The sequence below is a fragment of the Psammomys obesus genome, unplaced genomic scaffold (genome assembly GCF_907164565.1).
Source record: "Psammomys obesus unplaced genomic scaffold, mPsaObe1.curated_primary_1811, whole genome shotgun sequence".
NCBI classification, from domain to species: Eukaryota; Metazoa; Chordata; class Mammalia; order Rodentia; family Muridae; genus Psammomys; species Psammomys obesus.
This window is the reverse complement of record NW_026590628.1, coordinates 193,446-212,606: the sequence shown is the minus strand read 5'-3', so window position 1 is coordinate 212,606 and position 19,161 is coordinate 193,446. Positions and strand designations below refer to the sequence as shown.

Below are 19,161 nucleotides of genomic sequence, written 5' to 3'. Positions count from 1 at the left end.
TATGAGCGCATTCACACTTATTTAAACAGATAAATGAGAGAGACATTTTCTTAGTTTCTCCCGGTGAGTATGCCAACATCCAACTAGAAGTCCATCCCTGTGAATTAGCACAAATGGGCTAAAAGTTGCATAACCAAGTGTCAGAAATTCTCGAGTATTTACCATCAAAGAATTGTCCCTTGAAGAGATACTTACAAATAGAGAAAAGGTACAATCAGTCCAATAGAAGAAAACAAAACAGAGCATCAGAAGGAGGACACTTTGAGCAGCTCTCATCTCAGGGGGAGTTCTGTAGAGAAGCTTGGAGTTGTGAAGGTAGAGGACATGCTGGTGGTGCTTGTGGAGAAGAAATACCATGTAGCCACTGGCCCCTCCCATGGCACCCTGGAACACTGCATCTCTCAGGACCATGAGGGTGAGAAAAATCCATCTTGTGATCAAGCTTTCAGGCAGAAAATAGCAATAGTTGCCACTTTTTTTAACCTGTGTTAAGTTCACACTATTGGTATTTTTAATGTAATGTGGTAAATTCATACTGATCAAAGCATTGAGTATCCAAAAGAATGAGAGGAATGGAAGGATGTGCCATGAAGACTTTGGTCTGAGCCTCCTCCATAGAGATGCCCTGGGACTGATGATGATGGCCTGGACCACAGTGAGGAGACTGCTGGTGCAGATGGAGAGGCCACGAGCCATTCTCTCCAGGTAAACAATGATCTTACAACCTATGTCATCTAGGAAGTTTCTCAACCCAAAAGCTACAATTATCTTTAGGAATCCTTTTGCAAGAAGGAGTATGATGTTTGTAAAACCCAAGTGGATGAGAATGAGGTGTATGGGTTTCTTCTCAGGGCCTCCCAATGAACTGAACAAATAATTAACAGAAACAAAAATATTCCCCAGAGTACCAACCACAGTGAGAAAGAGGAAAATTATTCCCTTAATATACTTCAAAACCATTTCTTCCTTCCTAGATAAAAAAACTTGTATCTAGGATAAAAATGTGTTTTGAAGAAAGAATCAGAAATTCTAGACATGAATATTAAGAACATATTTTGCATAATAGCATTTCTGTGATGTTGCAGATTAGGTTCCTGAGTTTCCCTCCTATTATTGATTGATTGATTGATTCCTGTGGATTCTGGGATGCTGTGTGTGCTCTGATGGATGAGCTTGGTAACTTGTATTCAAATCTAAAATTTTAAAGGAGACTTTATTGAGCTTTACACTAGCAAAATAACTTGTTAAAGTGTGTGTGTGTGTGTGTGTGTGTGTGTGTGCCTTTCTGTCAGTCTGTCTGCATGCACTGTCCTTGTTACATCTCAGTATAGTCAAATTGAACTGTAAGGTCCCCAACCAAAATTTCTTCCTCTGATTCTCATTCCATTTCCTCATATTTTCCTACCCAATTCCCCAATTCCCAAAACTTGAGGCTCATTCTTAACCTGTCTGCCTTCCTTACGTCACACACAGACAGTAGGAAACCTTGCAGGTCAACACCTGTGACATCTCTCATTTAGCAACTTTACAGTCCACATTGTCCCCTCTTTGGCTCAATAATTCTTTTGTATCTGCATCTTTAGTAGTACAATTTCTAGAATTGCATTTTGCTTTAAAGCTTTATAAGTTCAATTTTTATATCCTTTAATATTTTTTCTATTAATTAGTTCAATTTACATCCCCATTGTAGCCCCCTTCCTCATCTCCTCCTCGTCCTACCCCTGCTCCCTCCCTCTTTCCCTATATTCCAATCCCATAGTCCTCAGAAATGGGAGCCTTCCTCCCTTACCAACTGACCCAGACTATCAAGTCTCTTCAGTACTGCCTGCATCCTCTTCCTCTGTGGCCTGGAAAGACCACATTGCCAGGTGGAAGTGATCAAAGAGCAGGCAACAGAGTTCATGTCAGAGAGAGCCCCTACTTCCCTTCCTAGGAATCCAGATGAAGACTGAACTGCCGATCTGCTACATCTGAGCAGGGGCCCTAAGTCTTCCCCATGCATGGTTCTAGGTTGGTATATCAGTTTCCACAGGCCTATCTGGGCTCAGATTTTTTGGCTTGTTGGTCTTCTTGTGGAGCTTCTGTCCATTCCATGTTTTTATATCCTCCCAGTGTTCCACAAGACAAGCTGTGTTCTCCCCAAAGTTTGGCTGTGAGTCTCAAGACCCAGCTATTTCTCTTCTGGGCATATATAAAAAAGATGTTCCAACAAGGACATTTGCTCAAATATGTTCATAGTTGCTCTATTTGTAATAGCCAGAAACTAGAAACAACCCAGATGTCCCTCAACTAAAAAATGGATAAAAAAAAAAAACCCACAACTGTGGTACATCTAACATATTGGAATACTACTCAGTTCTTAAAAACAAGGACATCAAATGTCCTTATTGTGTACTTGAACATATTTTGGATATCTGTCTAGGAGTGGTATAGCTGGATCTGGAGGAAGCAGTATTCCTAATTGAGAAAGTGCCAGACTGATTTCCAAAGTGGTTGTAGAAGTTTACATTCTCACCAGCAATTTGGAGTGGATTCTGCTTTCTCCACATCCTCTCCAGCATGTGTTGTCACTTGAGTTTTTTATTTTAGCCATTCTGATGGGTGTAAGGCAAAATTTCAGGGTCATTTTGATTTGCATCTTCCTGATGACTAAGGACACTGAGCATTTCTTTAAGTGTTTCTCTGCCATTCTATATTCCTCTATGAGAATTCTGTAGCTCTGCACCCCATTTTTAATTGGATTACTTGGTTTGTTGCTTTGTAACTTTTTTAGTTCTTTATATATTCTAGATATTAGCCCTCCATCAGGTATAGGGTTGGTGAAGATCCTTTCCCAGTCTGTAGGCTGTCGTTTTGTTAAAAGCAGATGCTGGGACTCATAACCAAACTTTGGGCAGAGTGCAGGGAATCTTATGAAATAAGGGGAAGATAGTATGACCTGGAGGACAGGAGCTCCACAAGGAGAGCAACAGAACCAAAATATCTGGGCACAGGGGTCTTTTCTGAGGCTGATACTCCAACCAAGGACCATTCATGGCTATAATCTAGAACCCGTGCTTAGATGTAGCCCATAGCAACTCAGTCTCAAAGTGGATTGCCTAGTAAGAGGAACAGGGACTGTCTCTGACATGAACTCAGTGGCTGGCTCTTTGATGACCCCAGCCCACTGCTGGGGGAGCATCCTTGCCAGGCTACAGAGGAGAACATTGCAGCCAGTCTTGAAGAGACCTGATAATCTAGGGTCAGATGGAAGGGGACGAGGACCTCTCCTATCAGTGGACTTGGAGAGGGGTATGGGAGGAGATGAGACAGGGAGGGTGGTAATGGGAGGGAATGAGGAAGGGGGCTACAGCTGGGATACAAAGTGAATAAACTCTAATTAATATAAGAATAAAAATTTAATTAAAAAAAACAAGGACATCATGAAATTTTCAGGCAAATGAATGGGTTTGGAAAAGACCATCCTGCATATGGTAGACCAGTCCCAAAAAACTACACATGGTATATACTCACTTACATAGGCAGATATTAGCAATACAATACAGTCTAATACACAGACCTTAAGAAGCTAAATAACAAGGAGGACCTAGGGAGGATGCTTAATTTTCATTCAGAAGGTCAAGTAGAATAGACCCAAGAAGCTGTTGAAGAGAGGGAACAGGACAGGAACAGGACATCTTCCATAGATGTCCTCTGAAACACTCCTGCCAGCAGGGGATCAAAGCAGATGCTGAGACTCACAGCCAATTTCTACATCTTAATATGTTAAGTTTTTTTTATATGTTTATATCTTAATACAATAACTTAATGTATTAAGTTTCTACAATTTCATATGTTAAGTGACCATTATGAAAATTCACTCTGTATGATTGTTTACTTTAAAGATATCTTTAAAAGGTAGTCCTCAGTGTCAAGTCAAACTATATAACCTGTTTTAGATAAAGTCACATAACTAAAGTAGAATCAGCAAAACAGATCTTATAAAAGACTCTTGTGTGAAAAGTTCATGTAACTTCCAGGTTGCAGGCAGGGATTGAGTCTAGCAGAAGCCTTAGAATGAGAAAGAAAGGGAAGGCCAAGGCTTGTGCTCTCAGTAGATGATTCAGGGCACCTGTGACCCCAAATAGGACCTCAGGGCTTCTAAGGGTGCAAGGAACAGCCAGGGACCATCTTTTGGTGATGAAGGGGATGGAAGAAGAGGATTAAAGAGGAGTTAGGTGCTGGGAAGAGATGAGGGAAGGTTTTGAATCATGGTTCCTCAATATATAATTAAAAGACTCTAAAGACAGATATAAAAGAAAATTCTTCAAGTTAGGAGGTATAACACTTATTGTAAAAGAAAACATGTGCCAATATTTGAAAAGTGAAAATGAATCAAAAGTGAAAAGTACAAATTTCACAAACACTAGTGACACCGTTGAAGTCACAGTGCTGGCAAACATGAAGCCTCAAAATTTATCTTTGTTTTTGTTTTGTCTTGTTATTTTGAGGTAGGGTCTCCCTGTGTTCAGGCTAGCCCTGAACAATTACCTTGCCTCAGTCTCTTTGGAGATAATATTATGGAAGTGTTTCATTATCGTCTCAAATTTTTATAGACATCTGAAAATCTTCTATATCTTATTGATTCAATTACAGAAACAAGAAGGTAACCTCAGGCAAAGATTACCCAGAGCTCTGCCTCAGTGCTCCGGCCTGAGGAATGATAGCGATGCCTCAGCATTTAGTTCCATTTCCATATCTCCAGGAACTCTTTCTTTTTGAACATTCTGGAGCCAGGGACCAGCCTTGTCAGAGTCAGAAGGAAAGTGGAGGACCCAAAGCTCCCAGAGCCTCTCAACTACTCCCTGTCTTAGTCAGAGAGAGACTTCAGCTTTAGTGAAACTCTCCATGGCACAGCTGAGAATGATCTTACCTCCATGGACTTACCTGGACCTCTGTGGTGCAGACAGGCTCTGGAGCAGCTCTGGGAAAATGATGCTTGCCAGGTCATATTTGTACTTGTGGATCTGTGGGGCTCTTGGTTGCCATCAAGTGTTGTGGACTTCAAGTTTCTTGTCACAGTGTCAGGGGAAGGAAGGCCTCTGCTGGGCCTCAGTCCCTGAAGAACAGATTTCCCTCTGTCCCCACAGTTACTACATCTGTTTTGCTCAGAAGTTATTTCATAATTGGGGTTTATTATTTTGAGAGGAAGAATGTGAGGTGAGTACATGAACAACTAACCAACTTTCTGTCCACTGAGGTTCCCACATCTCCAGAGGACCTCCTATATACTCATTTAGGCCCTGTACTCACTGCTTCAGTCTCTGAGGGCTCATATGCACCTTGCTTAGTTGATTCTGAGGGACCTTTCCTCCTGGTGTCCTTCAGCCCCTCTGGTTCTTATAGTCTTTCTACCTCCTCTTTCAATAGATCCACTGTGCTTTTCAGGGAGGGATTTGATTGAACCTCCCAGATAGACTCCTTTTCTGCTTAATGTCTGGCTGTGGGTCTCTGTCACTGGTCAGCAGTGACACCTGAATGACACATGAGAGAGGGCTGAGAGAAAGAGAGAGAGAGAGAGAGAGAGAGAGAGAGAGAGAGCGCAAGGCGACACAAAGGACACCAAGTCTACATTTTGATTTAGGTGCCAGATTAATGGATATCAGGTTAACACTTAGATGGGCAGAAAAGTGCAAGCAGTTTCTCACATAGGAGCTTTACTTGGCCAAAACACAGGAGAGCTCACTCAAGGTTACACACAGTTGGCTGTCTGGTTACCATGGTAGCAAGGAATTTACTATCTAGTTCTCAGGGTCAGAACCCTCTGTTGTAGAATTGCCAGGGTCAGTCTCTTAGCCTCCAAGCTTTAGATAGTAACCAGGGCCAAGAGACTGAGTTACACTGCTCAGATACACTCTCCAATTTGCCATTAACTCCAAATAGGCTTGTACAGGTCTCTGTATCAGTTTCTATGTGGTAAGAGGAATCCTGTCCGATGATGACTGGATAATACACTGATCTATGAGTACAGAAGAATATCATTAGGGGTCATTTTACTGATTTTTTTAAAGCAGTAGTGTTGGGTTTTACCCTAGCTCTGTGGACTCTCCAGTCTCTGGTTCTTGATCACATAAGCAGTGTTGGGTATGAGTTCCTTCTCATGGAGTAGGCCTTAAATATAAGGAGACATTGGTTGTCTAGTCCCATAACTTCTCTGCCACTATTTCCCTGGCATATTTTTCATGCATGACAGATTGTAGGTCAAAGGTTTATGGCTGGGTTGGTGACCATGATTCTCTTTCTGAAGCCTGCAAGAGTAACTTCTCATACCAAAGAGTTTAGAATTTATGGGTGAAGGCTCTATGTAGGCATGAACTCGACTTCTTTATGTACAAGTTGTTGTGTGGATGTTGTCCTCAGCAATGGGGCTCAGATGTCAGTTGTCAGAGAACAACCCTTTATCTGAAGCAACAACCTCGGGTATTTGGGGAATTTTGTGGAACACTCTTGGCAAACAACTCAACTGAATGCAGCTTAGTCCAACCACTGGAAGCTTCACCTGGCCCCAAGATATGGCCAGTTTAGACTCCATAATCCTCACTACTGGGAGTCCTTGTTAGGGTCACCTTCATAGACTCATTCCAGGAAGTTACCTCTGCACTGGATTTCCACATCACCATCCAAATACTCCCTAATTCCAGACATCTGTCCCTCCAGCCTATCTTCCCTTCAAACTTATCCTCCTGTTCCTGTCCTCTCATCCGTAAACTCTATTCATTTAAAGGATTTATTTATTTATTTATTTACTTACTTACTTACTTATTTATTTATTTATTTATTATGTATACAGTGTTCTACCTGTATGTAGATATTACTTTATGTGGTTATGAGCCACCATGTGGTTTCTGGGATTTGAACTCTGGACCTCTGAAAGAGCAGCCAGTGGTTTTAATCTCTGAGCCCTCTCTCCAGCTTCTCAAAGAATTTATTTTATTTGCCCCACCCAGGGATATCCATTTGTCCTTCCCAGACCCCTCCTATTTTTCTAGCTTCTCTGGGTCTACAGGTTGTAGCTTTGTTATCATTTACTTAAAGGTTAATGTCTACTTATAAGTGAATACATACCATACTTATCTTCCTGGGTCTCTGTTACCTCACTCAGGATGATTTTGCTTTTACTTCTACCCATTTGCCTGCAAATTTCATGATGGCATTTTTATTAACAGCTGAGTAATATTCCACTGTATAAATGTACCACATTTTCTTTATCCATTCTTCTGTGGAAGGACATCTGGGCTGTTTCCATCTTCTGGATATTATTAATAAAACCACAATGAACATGGTTGAGCAAGTAGCTCTGTGGTGTAGTGGAAAATACTTTGCATATATGCCCTAAAGTGGTATAGCTAGGGGTTGAGGTAGATCAATTCTCAAATGTCTGAGGAACTGCAATGTTAATTTCCATAGCGGCTCTACAAATTTGCACTTCTGCCAGCAATGGAAGAGAGTCCCCTTTGCTCCACTTTCTTGCCAACATGAGATGTCACTTGTTTTATTGATCTTAGCTATTCTGAGAGGAGTAAGATGGAATCTCTTAGCAGTAGTTTTGATTTGCATTTCCCTGATGGTTAAGGATGTTGAATGTTTCTTTAAGTGTTTCTCAGTCATTTGATATTTCTGCATTGAGAATTCTATGTTTGGATCTATACCCCATTTTAAAATTGGACTAATTTTTTTGTGACATCAAGTTTATTGAGTTCTTTATATATTTTGTATATTAGTCCTCTATTGCACGTGGAATTGGCAAGGGTCATTTTTCTGTTCTGGAAGATGCTTCCTTGTTTTATTGATTGTGTCCTCTGCATTACAGAAGCTTTTCAGTTTCCTGAGATCCCGTTTATTAATCTTTGTGCCTGTACTATCAGTGTTCTGTTCAGGAAGTTGTCTCCTTTGCCAGTGAATTCAAGGCTATTGCCCACTTTTTCTTCTCTCCTGTTCAGTATATCTGGTCTAATGTTGTCAAAGGTCCTGTGCCTGCACCACCAGAGCCAGCTCTCCTGCTTTGCCCAGGTGAGGGTAGGGACAGCTCTCCAGCACCCATGTCACCAGAGCCAGGTCTCCCACCCTTCCCAGGCAGGGGACAGGGCTCCTGAGTACTGCAACTGGCAAGAGGCAGGGCCAGATCACCTGTTCTCATACTTTTGGGGACAGCTCTCCCAAACTGCTCAGGCAAGAGGCAGGGCCAGCTGTCCCTTGATCACCCTCTAGGGCTGACCTACTGGTGCCCATACTACCAGGACCAGCTCTGCTGTTATACCCAGCTGAGGTGCAGGGACACTCTCCCAGGTGATGCAGCCAGTGAGGAGCAAGGCCAGCTTTGCTCAGCCCTCAGACATCAAGCTGACCCCAGGTGACAGCCCAGAGTAGGGCTGTCTGCAGTCTTTGGTAACGTGGGCTACAGACACTGACACAGACTACTGCCGGGCTGTAGACCCAGACATAACCTCTGGCAGCAGCAGGAACCAAGACAGCACCATGGCCTCAGGTGGCAGCACAAGCTGGTCATATCGGGTTGTTCCTCACCATTCTCGTGTTTCCAGTTTCTCCTCTCCTCGTAGTGCATGAACTGGTCCACTTTCTTTCCCATCTCTTCACCACTTGCTCATTGTACTGTTGTCTCCTGCATTCTGACACATGACAGCAGGCATGCCTCTGTGTGTGGCGATTAATTTTGCAATTAGGTTCATAACAGAAATTGGTCTGTACTCCTCTTTCTTTGTTGATTCTTTATGTGGTTCAGGTATCAGGCTAACTGTGGCTTTATGATATGAGCCAATATTCCTTCTCTTTCTAATTTGCAGAACAATGTGAGGAGTCAATACTAACTAACTCCTCTGTAAAAGCCTGGTAAAATTATGTGCTAAAGCCATCTAGCTTTGGGCTTTTTTTTTTTTTTTCCAAGTAGGAGACCTTTTTATTTTCCATTTTTTATTAATTTTTATTATTAGTTACATTTTTTAATTTTTATATTAATCACAGGTTATTTACTTTGTATCCCAGCTGTAGCCCTCTCACTCATTCCCTCCCAATCCCACCCTCCTTCCCTCGTCTTCTCCCTGCCTCTTTCCAAGTCCACTAACAGAGGAGGACCTCCTCCCCTTCCATCTGACCCTAGCTTATCAAGTCTCCTCAGGACTGGCTACAATGTCCTCTTCTGTGGTCAAGGACAATGTATGGATATAACCTAGAACCCCTGCTCGGATATAGCCTAAGATAGCTCAGTGTCCAAATGGGTTCTCTAATAAGGGGAACAGGGACTATTTGTGACATGAACTCAACAGCGAGCTCTTCCACTCCCCTCCCATGAGGGAAGAGCAGCTTGGCTAGGCCACAGAAGAGTAGGAGACCTTTAATGGTAGCTTATTTAAATTAATCTGTCTATTTAAATTGTTTACTCAATCTTGATTTAACTTTGGTAAGTGGTATCTATTAAGAAAAATATCCATTTCTTTTAGATTTTTTTTTTTAAATTTGGTGGAGTACAGGTTTTAAAAGTATGTCCTTATGATTCTCTGATTTCCTCAGTGTCTGTTATGCCCTCTTTCAATTTTTAATTTGGATAATCTCTCTCTACCCTTTCATTAGTTTGAATAAGGGTTTGTCTGTTTTGTTGATTTTCTCAAACCTAACTTTTTAGTTCATGGATTTTTTTTTTTGTATTGTCTTTGTTTCTCTTTTGTTGATTTCAGCCTTCACTTTGATTATTTCTTACCATTTAGGTTTGACCCCATCTTTCTCTTTTTTTTCTCTCTCTCTATTTCAGTTATACTCTTAAGTTACTAGCATGAAATCTCTCAATTTCTCATTATGTAGGCACTTAATACTATGAAGTCTCCCATTAACACCATTTTTATTGGTTTAAATATGCTGTGTATTCATTTCATTAAATCCTAGAAAGTCATTAATGTTTTTACTTTTGTCTTGACCTACTTTTTTTATTCAGTAGAGAGTTTAGTTTCCATTAAATAAATAAATAAATAAATATTTTGTAAGCTTTCTCTTCTTTTTATTGTTTTTAATTAATTTTTTATTTTTTATATTAGTTGACTTTTCATAGAAATGAAAAAATTAGATAACTTTTCATAGAAATGCCCTGTGAGGTACTAACCTCTCATTCTCGCCCACACTGCCCAATCCATAAGAAAGTCAGTAAACACACCCTATAAATACTCACAAGATTTATATAAAAACATCCCTCTTCCCCAGCCATGCCTCCGTGCCAGAACACTCTGAAAATGGTAGCTGTTTTAGTTAGGGTTTTCTAGAGGAACAGTAACAAGGGGTAGAAAAGTATTAAATTTAATACAAAGTACTTGATCTGATCTGATATGATATAATATACATGTACATATGATGACAATTTGTTAAATCAGCCTTAACAAACAGCTAAATCACACTGGAGAAGCTGAGAACCCAGTATTTCACTTGGTCCTTGAACCTGTGAGCCTCACCAGTTGGAGTAGTCTCACCACAGTTGTCTTTAACGGGGGCCATGACTGGTACTTAGTCCACAGGGCAGGCACCTCAGCAGCCTCAATCTGGCTCCAGAGGCCTGGAAGTTTCTGAGAGCCTCTGGTTCTGTTAAGCAAAGGAATCAGCCCTAGCAGCAGCAGCAGAGCAAATCAACTAGAAGGCAAAGAGGGAAGGCCAAGCAAGCACAAAGCAGGATGATCTTCCCTCTGACACACCCTTTTAAGCTGGGCACTTACCATTAGGGCCACCCACAACTGGGGTGGGTCTTCCCACATCAATCACGACACAAGAACTTGTAGAGTAAATGTAATCCAGCATTGTGGTTACCCCTTAGTACACACCTATAATTCTCTGGCTGAATAAAGTCAGTTTGTAGAAGTAAGTGTCCATGTTTGCCAAAGTGACCTCTAATTGAGGGGCATACAAAGTGACAAATCAGAGGAAGATTTGACAGAATGAGTCAGAGATAGGATACACTGAACTCTCAAGAGAACAGACAGGAAAGAGAGGCCACTAAAGAGAAGCCCAGAGAGTGCAATGGAGATCAGTTCAGTTCCTGGTAGTTTGTGCAGTTTCTTCAGTTCCTGTAGTCATTGCATTTCAGTTCATGGAGTTCAGAAGCTGTTCTTCCAAGCAGAGAAAATCACTCAGAAGCCAAAAGAAGCCAATTATAATCAGTCAGTTTGGAAAGGCACTTGAGCCAGAACAGTTGAGATGAAACAGGCATCCAGAGTTCAGAAAGAACTAAAAGGGGTGAGTTCATTCAGCAGTAATTCTTAGAAGCTGAAACATTCTAGGTTAGCAGTGGAGGATAGAAGCTGAATACTTCACGCTCTGTGCTTGCAGAAGATCAGATTGTAGGGAGGCTACAAGCTTCCAGGCCTAGGCCTAGGAATACTTAGAACAGAGATAGAAATACTCTGGGCCCAGACCAAGCCATGAGTTCCTAAAGTGTGGGTAAGACTCTTATCTCATTGCTTCCTCTGAGGCAATAAAAGCAACAATTCAAAAACCCTTCAGGTTGAGCCTCCCTACTCAGGAGATTGATATAGACTCCAACCATAATAGTGGTATTTCATCCATCTTATCACAACATTAAGAACCTAGTATATCTTAGCAGAAAAGCAATATTTCTAGAGACCCACAGCCTGGCCTAGCTCTTTATTCTAGACAGTCTCAGCTCTTGGACCAGAGAAAGAGTACAGGCAGCCTCGGCTCTCCTCCAGCCACAGTACTCAACTGCAGAGAAAGAATTCAGCCCCACTCCCTGCAAGAACTGTTGGGTTATTTCTGCTTATCTTGGAAAGGAACCGCAGTGAGCTGATGGACAGGTTTGGTCCTGCATTTATCAGGAGTGACGTTCACACAGCTCAGAGCAGACAGGAGCCTCCCTGGGATGACTGCAGTACAATATCTTGCTGACCTACACTTGGGATAATTCTTGACTCTTGAGGTCTTCCTGGGCCAGAGACTGTGGATGTCAAAAGGCTCCCTTTGCCCTGCCACTTGGCATGGCCATGCGACCCTGCTTCCACCAAATAGATCCCTTATTGTGCCCCCAGAACCTTGATTTTCTTTTCTTCAGCTCAGCGGCATGAACTAAACAGCATCATGGAAGATAGAGTGAGCTGTTCAGGGGGTAAGGAGGCCTAGCAAACATTGCAATGTTCAGTGTTAGTCATAGTGAGTGACCCAGAGTGAGCAGTTAAAGCTCCAGTGTTAAGATACTGTCATCATAGTTTAATACATCAGTGTGCCCTTGAGGTCCTGGCTAAGAGCATGGTCTCTTGACTCATGATGACACTATTTGAGAAAACCTGGTTCCCAGTGTCCTATTGTGTTACTTTAAGGTCTAACCTCATTATAATTGTCACAGTCCTATTGCATCGAACCTAGTTTTCTTAGCAGTTTCTGAACCTAGCAATGTCAAACAATTATCGACCCAATGTCCCTTGCTGTGATGACTTCACTTGTCTCTCTGTCATCTTCACTCTGCTCTGCAAGCAAAGCTCAAATATGGGTCACGTCCTCACCTTCACCTCCCCTATCTTGTTTTCCTATTCTGTCTTTAGGAGAAAATGAAATACTGACTTCTGACAAAAGTTAATTCCAGTATTTTCCCGGGGATAATGAGAAGCTTAAAGCCGCATGATAGAGACGGTAGCATGAGAAAATGCTTAGAATCCACTCTGTTCCTGCCCAGAAACCCTGAACCAGTCTTTAGAAAAGTGAGGAGTGCTAGACTTCTTTAAAAAGGGACCTGTAACCCTGTCAGATATAGGGTTGGTGAAGATACTTTCCCAATCTGTAGGCAGTCATTTTGTTCTGAAGACGGTGTCCTTTGCTTTACAGAAGCTTTTCAGTTTCATGAGGTCCCATTTATTGATTGTTGCTCTTAGAGCCTGTGCTGTTGGTGTTCTGTTCAGGAAGTTGTCTTCTGTGTCAATGAGTTCAAGGCTCTTCCCCACTTTTTCTTCTAAGAGGTTTAGTGTATCTGGTTTCATGTTGCGGTCTTTGATCCGCTTGGACCTCTGTTTTTGCATTTTCTATATGTATATATGCAGTTAGACCAGAACCATTTGTTGAAGATGCTATCTCTTTTCCATTGTATGGTTTTGGCATCTTTGTCAAAAATCAGGTGTTCATAAATGCGTGGGTTTATTTCTCCGTCTTCTATTTGATTTCATTGATCCACCAGCCTGTGTCTATTGCCAGTACCATGCAGTTTTTATTACTGTTGCTATATAATAGAGCTTGAGATCAGGGATGGAGATACCTCCAGAAGATCTTTCATTGTAGAGGATTGTTTTAGCAATTCTGGGTTTCTTGTTATTCCATATGAAACTGAGAATTTTTCTTTCAAGGTCTGTAAAAAATTGTGCTGGTAATTTGATGGGAATTGCATTGAATCTGTAGATTGCTTTTGGTAAGACAGCCATTTTTACTATGGTAATCCTGCCAAACCATGAGCCTGGGAGATCTTTCCATAATATCCAGAATATTTAAAGAGCTCAAGAAGTTAAAAAGCAACAAATCATGTAATCCAATTTAAAAATGGGGTACAGAGGTAAACAGAATTCTCAATAGAGGAATATTGAGTCACTTAGAAACACTTAAAAAATGTTCAATATCCTTAGAAATCAGGGAAATGCAAGTCAGAATGACCCTGAGATTTCACCTTTCACCCATCAGAATGGCTAAGATCAAAAACTCATGTGACAACACATGTTGGAGATGATGTGAAGAAAGGGGAACCCACTCCACATTGATGGTGGGAATGTAAACTTGTACAACCACTTTGGAAATCAATCTCGTGCTTTCTCAGAAAATTAGAAATAGTGCTGTCTCATCATCCAGCTGAACCACTCCTAGGCATATATCCAAAATATGCTCAAGTATACAAAAAAGACATTTGCTCAACAATGTTCATAGCAGCTTTATTTGTAGTAGCCAGAATCTGGAAACAACCCAAATGTCCCTCAGTTGAGGAATAGATAAAATTTGTGGTACATCTTCACAATGGAATACTACTCAGCAATTAAAACAAGGAAATTATGAAATTTGCAGGCCAATGGTAGGAACTAGAAAAGATCATCCTGAGTGAGGTATCCCAGAAGCAAAAGACATACATGGTATATACTCACTTATGAGTGGGTATTAGATATATAATATACGATAATCATACTAAAATGTGTGTACCTAAAGAAGCTACTCAAGGAGGAGGACCCTGGGTAAAATGCTCAATCCTCATTCAGAAAGGCAAATGGGACGGACATTGGAAGAGGGTGAAAACAAAGAACAAGACAGGAGCCTATTAAAAGACTCTACCCAGCAGGGTATTAAAGCAGATGCTGAGACTCCTAGCCAAACTTTGGACAGAGTGCAGGGAATCTTATGAAAGAAGGGGGAAAGAGAAAGACCTGGAGGGAACTGAAGCTCCACAAGGAGAGCAACAGAACCAAAATATGCAGGCAAAGGGATCTTTTCTGAGACTGATACTCTAAACACAGAGTATGCATGGTGATAACCTAGAACCCTTGTACAAATGTGGCCCATGGCAGCTCAGTCTCCAAGGGTGTTACCTAGTAATGGGAACAGGGGCTGTCTGTGACATGAACTCAGTGACTGGGCTCTTTGTTCTCCTCTCCCTGAGGTTGGGGGCAGCTTTACCAGGCCGAGGAGGAAGACAATGCAGCCAGTCCTGATGAGACCTGAAAGACTAGGGTCAGATGGAAGGGGGAGGAAGACCTCCCCTATCAGTGGACTGGGAAGGGGCATGAGAGGAGAAGAGGGAGGGAGGTTGGGAGGAGATGTATGTGTGGGGGGTTACGGCTGGGATACAAAGTGAATAAATTGTAATAAAGAAAAACAATTAAAAAAGGAGATCTATTATTTTTTGGTGTTATTTTTATACTCTATTTGGTGCTCCTATCCTCTACCTCCTCTATTTTGTGTGTTCATATGTATGTCTCAGCATGTGTGTGAGGTCAGAGGACAATGTGTGAGAGTCAGCTTTCTTCCTCTGAGTGTTGGTATAATATTCTTGTGGAATGTATTCAATTTACCCTTGTTTATTCAAATGCTGGTTTCTCTACCCCATTATCTGGTTTCAATTCAGACTTTGCATTGTGATGCTTATTCCAAGCATCACCTGTCTCAAGTTTGTGTAAACATGCCACCATTTGTTTCTGTAATTGCAATGGAGAGAATAGGGTGGAACATCCTGGTCCGCAGGGGAGGGGAAGGAAGTGAGTGGGAGGAGGAGGAACAGAGATCAGCAGGGCAGGACTTGGAACCAGGAGGAAAGAGGAACCGGACCTAAGATATGATTAAAAGCAAGTACATTGTGTAATATCTGAGTGGTTGGAAGCTATGTGAGCTTGGAGATTCAGCATGGAGTAAATTTTGCCCAGCATTGTGCTCTTGGTTAATTAAATAATTCCTAGTCTCTGTGTGGTGATTTGGGTATACAGCTAGTTTAGGAATAACTGCTGATTAAGTAAAAGATAAATCAATAATAAGTATTAATAACCCACAACATCAGAGACAGAGCAGGTTGTCTGGGTGTCAGCAGATGCTTTTACTCTGAGTCATTTCTCCAGGCCCCGCCTATTCTTAATGTTGAACAACCTCTTCATCATTCAGATGAGACACATCTTTCTTCACTCCTTCTCCATGTTCTTACATCACTTCTTTTTAGGTCAAATGACACAGACTGATTCAGAAGGTGCTTGATTTTTCTGCTTCTTTATGTTAGATACTAGAAAAAGGCTTTAGCAACTGAGCTGTAAGACTATCATGAGCAATGCTGTTACCTACAAACAAGCCAGACTTACATGAGAAAGACATGGAGCTGAAGGATTGGTGAAGAGACCTGTTCCTCTTAGAGAAGTTCCTGGTTCCTTACCCAACACCCACATCATAGGACTCATGACAGGCTGTAGCTCTAGTTCCCTGTGACCCAGTGCACATTTCTGGCCTCTGTGGGCACCTGCACAAATGTGGCATACACTAACACAGACATATGCACATAAATAAAACAAATCTTTGTATTATAAAAACAGACTATTTAATAAGCTATAACATAATACAATACACATCACTTACCTAAAAGCTTTGTATATGTTGTCCTGGCTTGCAAAAAATAAATATTCATATTGTAAAGTAGATCCATGATGCACCCAAAATGTTTACAAGGGGTCTAGTCAGATATAAATCAAGTACTTTTTTTTTTTTAAGTAAGACATAAACTTACCTCTAACCATACTAAAATTTGATGTATATTGATTGTATCGATGTATTTTTTAGAATGTGTCCATTGAAATCTTAGAACCATGTCAATATCTTATTATATAGATCCAATTTAAGAAATTAAGTGGCGAATCCTGTATTTAAATGAATGTAGAATCAGATTCTTTTGCAGTTCTCTGGTGAGAAAAAGCTGGATGGGGCTGTGGAGAGCACCTGGACATTAGCAAAGCTGCACAGAAGCCTTGGGCTGCTCCAGTCACACTCAGTGATTCATCTTGAAAGAGACAAATACACATTTTTTTTCTTTTGGTTTCTTGAGACAGGGTTTCTCTGTGTAGCCTTGGCTCTCTTGGACCCACTTTGTAGACCAGGCTGTCCTTGAACTCATAGAGATCAGCCTGCCTCTGCCTACCTGAGTGCTGGGATCACAGTACCACTGCACCTGGCTACAAATGCAGAGTTTTAAACCAACCTAAAACTAGAGCTAGATAAAAAGTGAAACTTTATGGTGCATTTGTTATCTGATTTATCTCATATCTACTGTCTTTATTCCTGCACAGAACTATAATGAATATAATAGCAATGAAATGTTTCAATGCATTTAAGTTCTCTGCCTGGTGCATTGGGCTCCTATTTCTTTCATAATCCTGTAAAATCTTTTCCATGGATGGATACTTACAGACACTTTGAAATAGTTTAAAATAGCCCCATTTAGCACCATTTAAGTAACACTAAAATAGTTTCATTTAGCACTAACATTTAGCAAGTGTCAAATGTCAGGTCAAAGATAAGGACATTTTTTGACTACTCTGATTACAGCAGTATGAGTTTTGGTAAGATTTATGAACTTTATCTGTGTGCTTCCAGTCATGGTAACAACAAATCCAGTTTTATATGTCCTAGTTAAAATTATTTTGTCAGTACTGGAGAAATGGCTCAGCTATAAGAACACTGGCTAAACTTCCAGTTTAAACTCAGGTTCAAATCACAGCAACTGCCTATTGGCTGAGAACCATCTGTCAAATCTAGTTAGTGACAAGGCATTTGAGGATCTCTTTCAGCCTCTTCAGGCCTCATGTTTGCATGTGATACACAGTCATAAATGCAGGCAAACTATTCATACACAGCAAATTAATGCAAAAATTAAAAAGTTAAGCGAATAAAGTCCTGCAAAAAAAAAAAAAGAATGGACAATGAAGAATGAGGTTTCTATATCATTGTAATTTGCTAAGATTACTTTCAGTGCAAGATTGAGTCACCAAAATTATTCCTTGAGAATAAACACATTCTTGAACTCCTGTGTAGCATTTTATCTTACTGATAATGTTGCAGAATTGGGAATTTTTCTCACTCGTTGAACATATAAATGAGAGAGACAGTTTCTCAATTTCTCCCATGCCAACACTCAGCCAGAAGCCCATCCCTGTGAATCAGCACAAGCGGACTAAAAGTTGCATAACCAAGGATCAGAAGTTCTCGAATATTTATCATCAAGGTATTGTTCCCTGAAGAGAGAATTAAAAATAAAGAAAAGGCACAATCTGCCCAATAGAAGAAAAGAAAACAGAGCATGAGAAGGAGGACACTTTGAGCAGCTCTCAGCTCAGGGGGAGTTGTGTAGAGTAGCTTGGAGTTGTGAAGGTAGAGGACATGCTGGTGGTGCTTGTGGAGAAGAAATACCATGTAGCCACTGGCCCCTCCCATGACACCCTGGAACACTACATCTATCAGGACCATGACAGGGAGAAAAATCCATTTTATTTCCTGACTTTCTGGCATAAAATAACAATAGTTGCCATCAGTCATAATCTGTGAAACATTCAGGTTTTTATTTGTGATGGAATGGATTAAGTTCAAACACATTAAACAATTCAGTATCCAAAAGACTGAGAGGAACGGAAGGATGTGCCATGCAGATTTTGGCCTGAGCCTCCTCCACCATGATGCTCTGGGACTGATGATGATGGCCTGGACCACAGTGAGGAGACTGCTGGTGCAGATGGAGAGACCACGGGCCACCCTCTCCAGGTAAACGAGGATCTTACAGCCTGTATCATCTAGGAAGTTTCTCAACCCAAAAGCAGTTATTGTCTTTGGCAATCCCTTTGCAAGAAGGATTATGATGTTTGTAAAAGCCAAGTGCATGAGAACAAGTTGTATGGGTTTCTTCTCAGAGCCTCCCCACCAACTGAACATGTAATTCATGGAAACAGACATGTTCCCCAGAATGCCAAGTACAGTCATGAGGAGAAAAATTAATGTCTTGATAAACTTCAAAGCCATTTCTTCCTTGCTTCTATACAGGTTGCAAATACATTTTAAAGAAAGCATCATCAATAATGCTAGACATGGATCTGAACAGCACATTTTGCCTAATAGCATTTTCTGGTGTTAAAGAGGCAGTGGTGGACACATGCTATGTTGCAGACTAGATTCCCGAAACTCGCTCTCTTTCCTGTGGACTCTGGGTTACTGTGTGTGCTCTCACAGGTGTTTGGTAACTGGTATGCAAATGTAAAGTTTTAAAGAAGATTTGATTTTTACTCTACACTAGCAAAACTGACTTGTTCAAGTTTGTGTGTGTGTGTGTATGTCTGCATTTATCCATTATCCTTGTTATCTCTCAGCATAATTAAATTCTACTCCAGCTTTTCCCAACCCAAATTTCTCCATCTAATTCACATTCTATTTTATCACATTTCTCCATGCATTTCTAAAGCCTGAGGCTCATGCTGAACCTGTCTGCCGTCTCCACATCACACACAGACAATGGGAAACCCTGTTGTTCAACACCCGTGACATCTCTAGAACTAGAAACTTTACCTTCCACGTCTCTCCTCCTCTGTTCAATATTCTTTTCTAACTTGCATCTTGAATAAAAATTTCTAGATTTGCATT

The 19,161-nt window shown here is 41.0% G+C and overlaps 1 protein-coding gene and 1 pseudogene across 1 annotated transcript; both read right to left on the bottom strand.

The window, feature by feature from the left end:
* Window positions 1–214: 214 nt before the first annotated feature.
* LOC129677395 (putative vomeronasal receptor-like protein 4) lies at window positions 215–10,830 on the bottom strand (annotated as a pseudogene).
* A 6,816-nt stretch (window positions 10,831–17,646) lies between these two features.
* On the bottom strand, window positions 17,647–18,645 carry LOC129677384 (vomeronasal type-1 receptor 4-like). The gene has a single exon (XM_055608037.1). It carries the CDS (start codon window positions 18,643–18,645, stop codon window positions 17,647–17,649), a length of 999 nt encoding a protein of 332 aa, XP_055464012.1.
* Window positions 18,646–19,161: the final 516 nt, after the last annotated feature.

Excerpts from the sequence above, each read along its gene's own strand:
- LOC129677384 (XM_055608037.1), bottom strand. The coding sequence starts at position 18,645 with ATGCTATTAGGCAAAATGTGCTGTTCAGATCCATGTCTAGCATTATTG.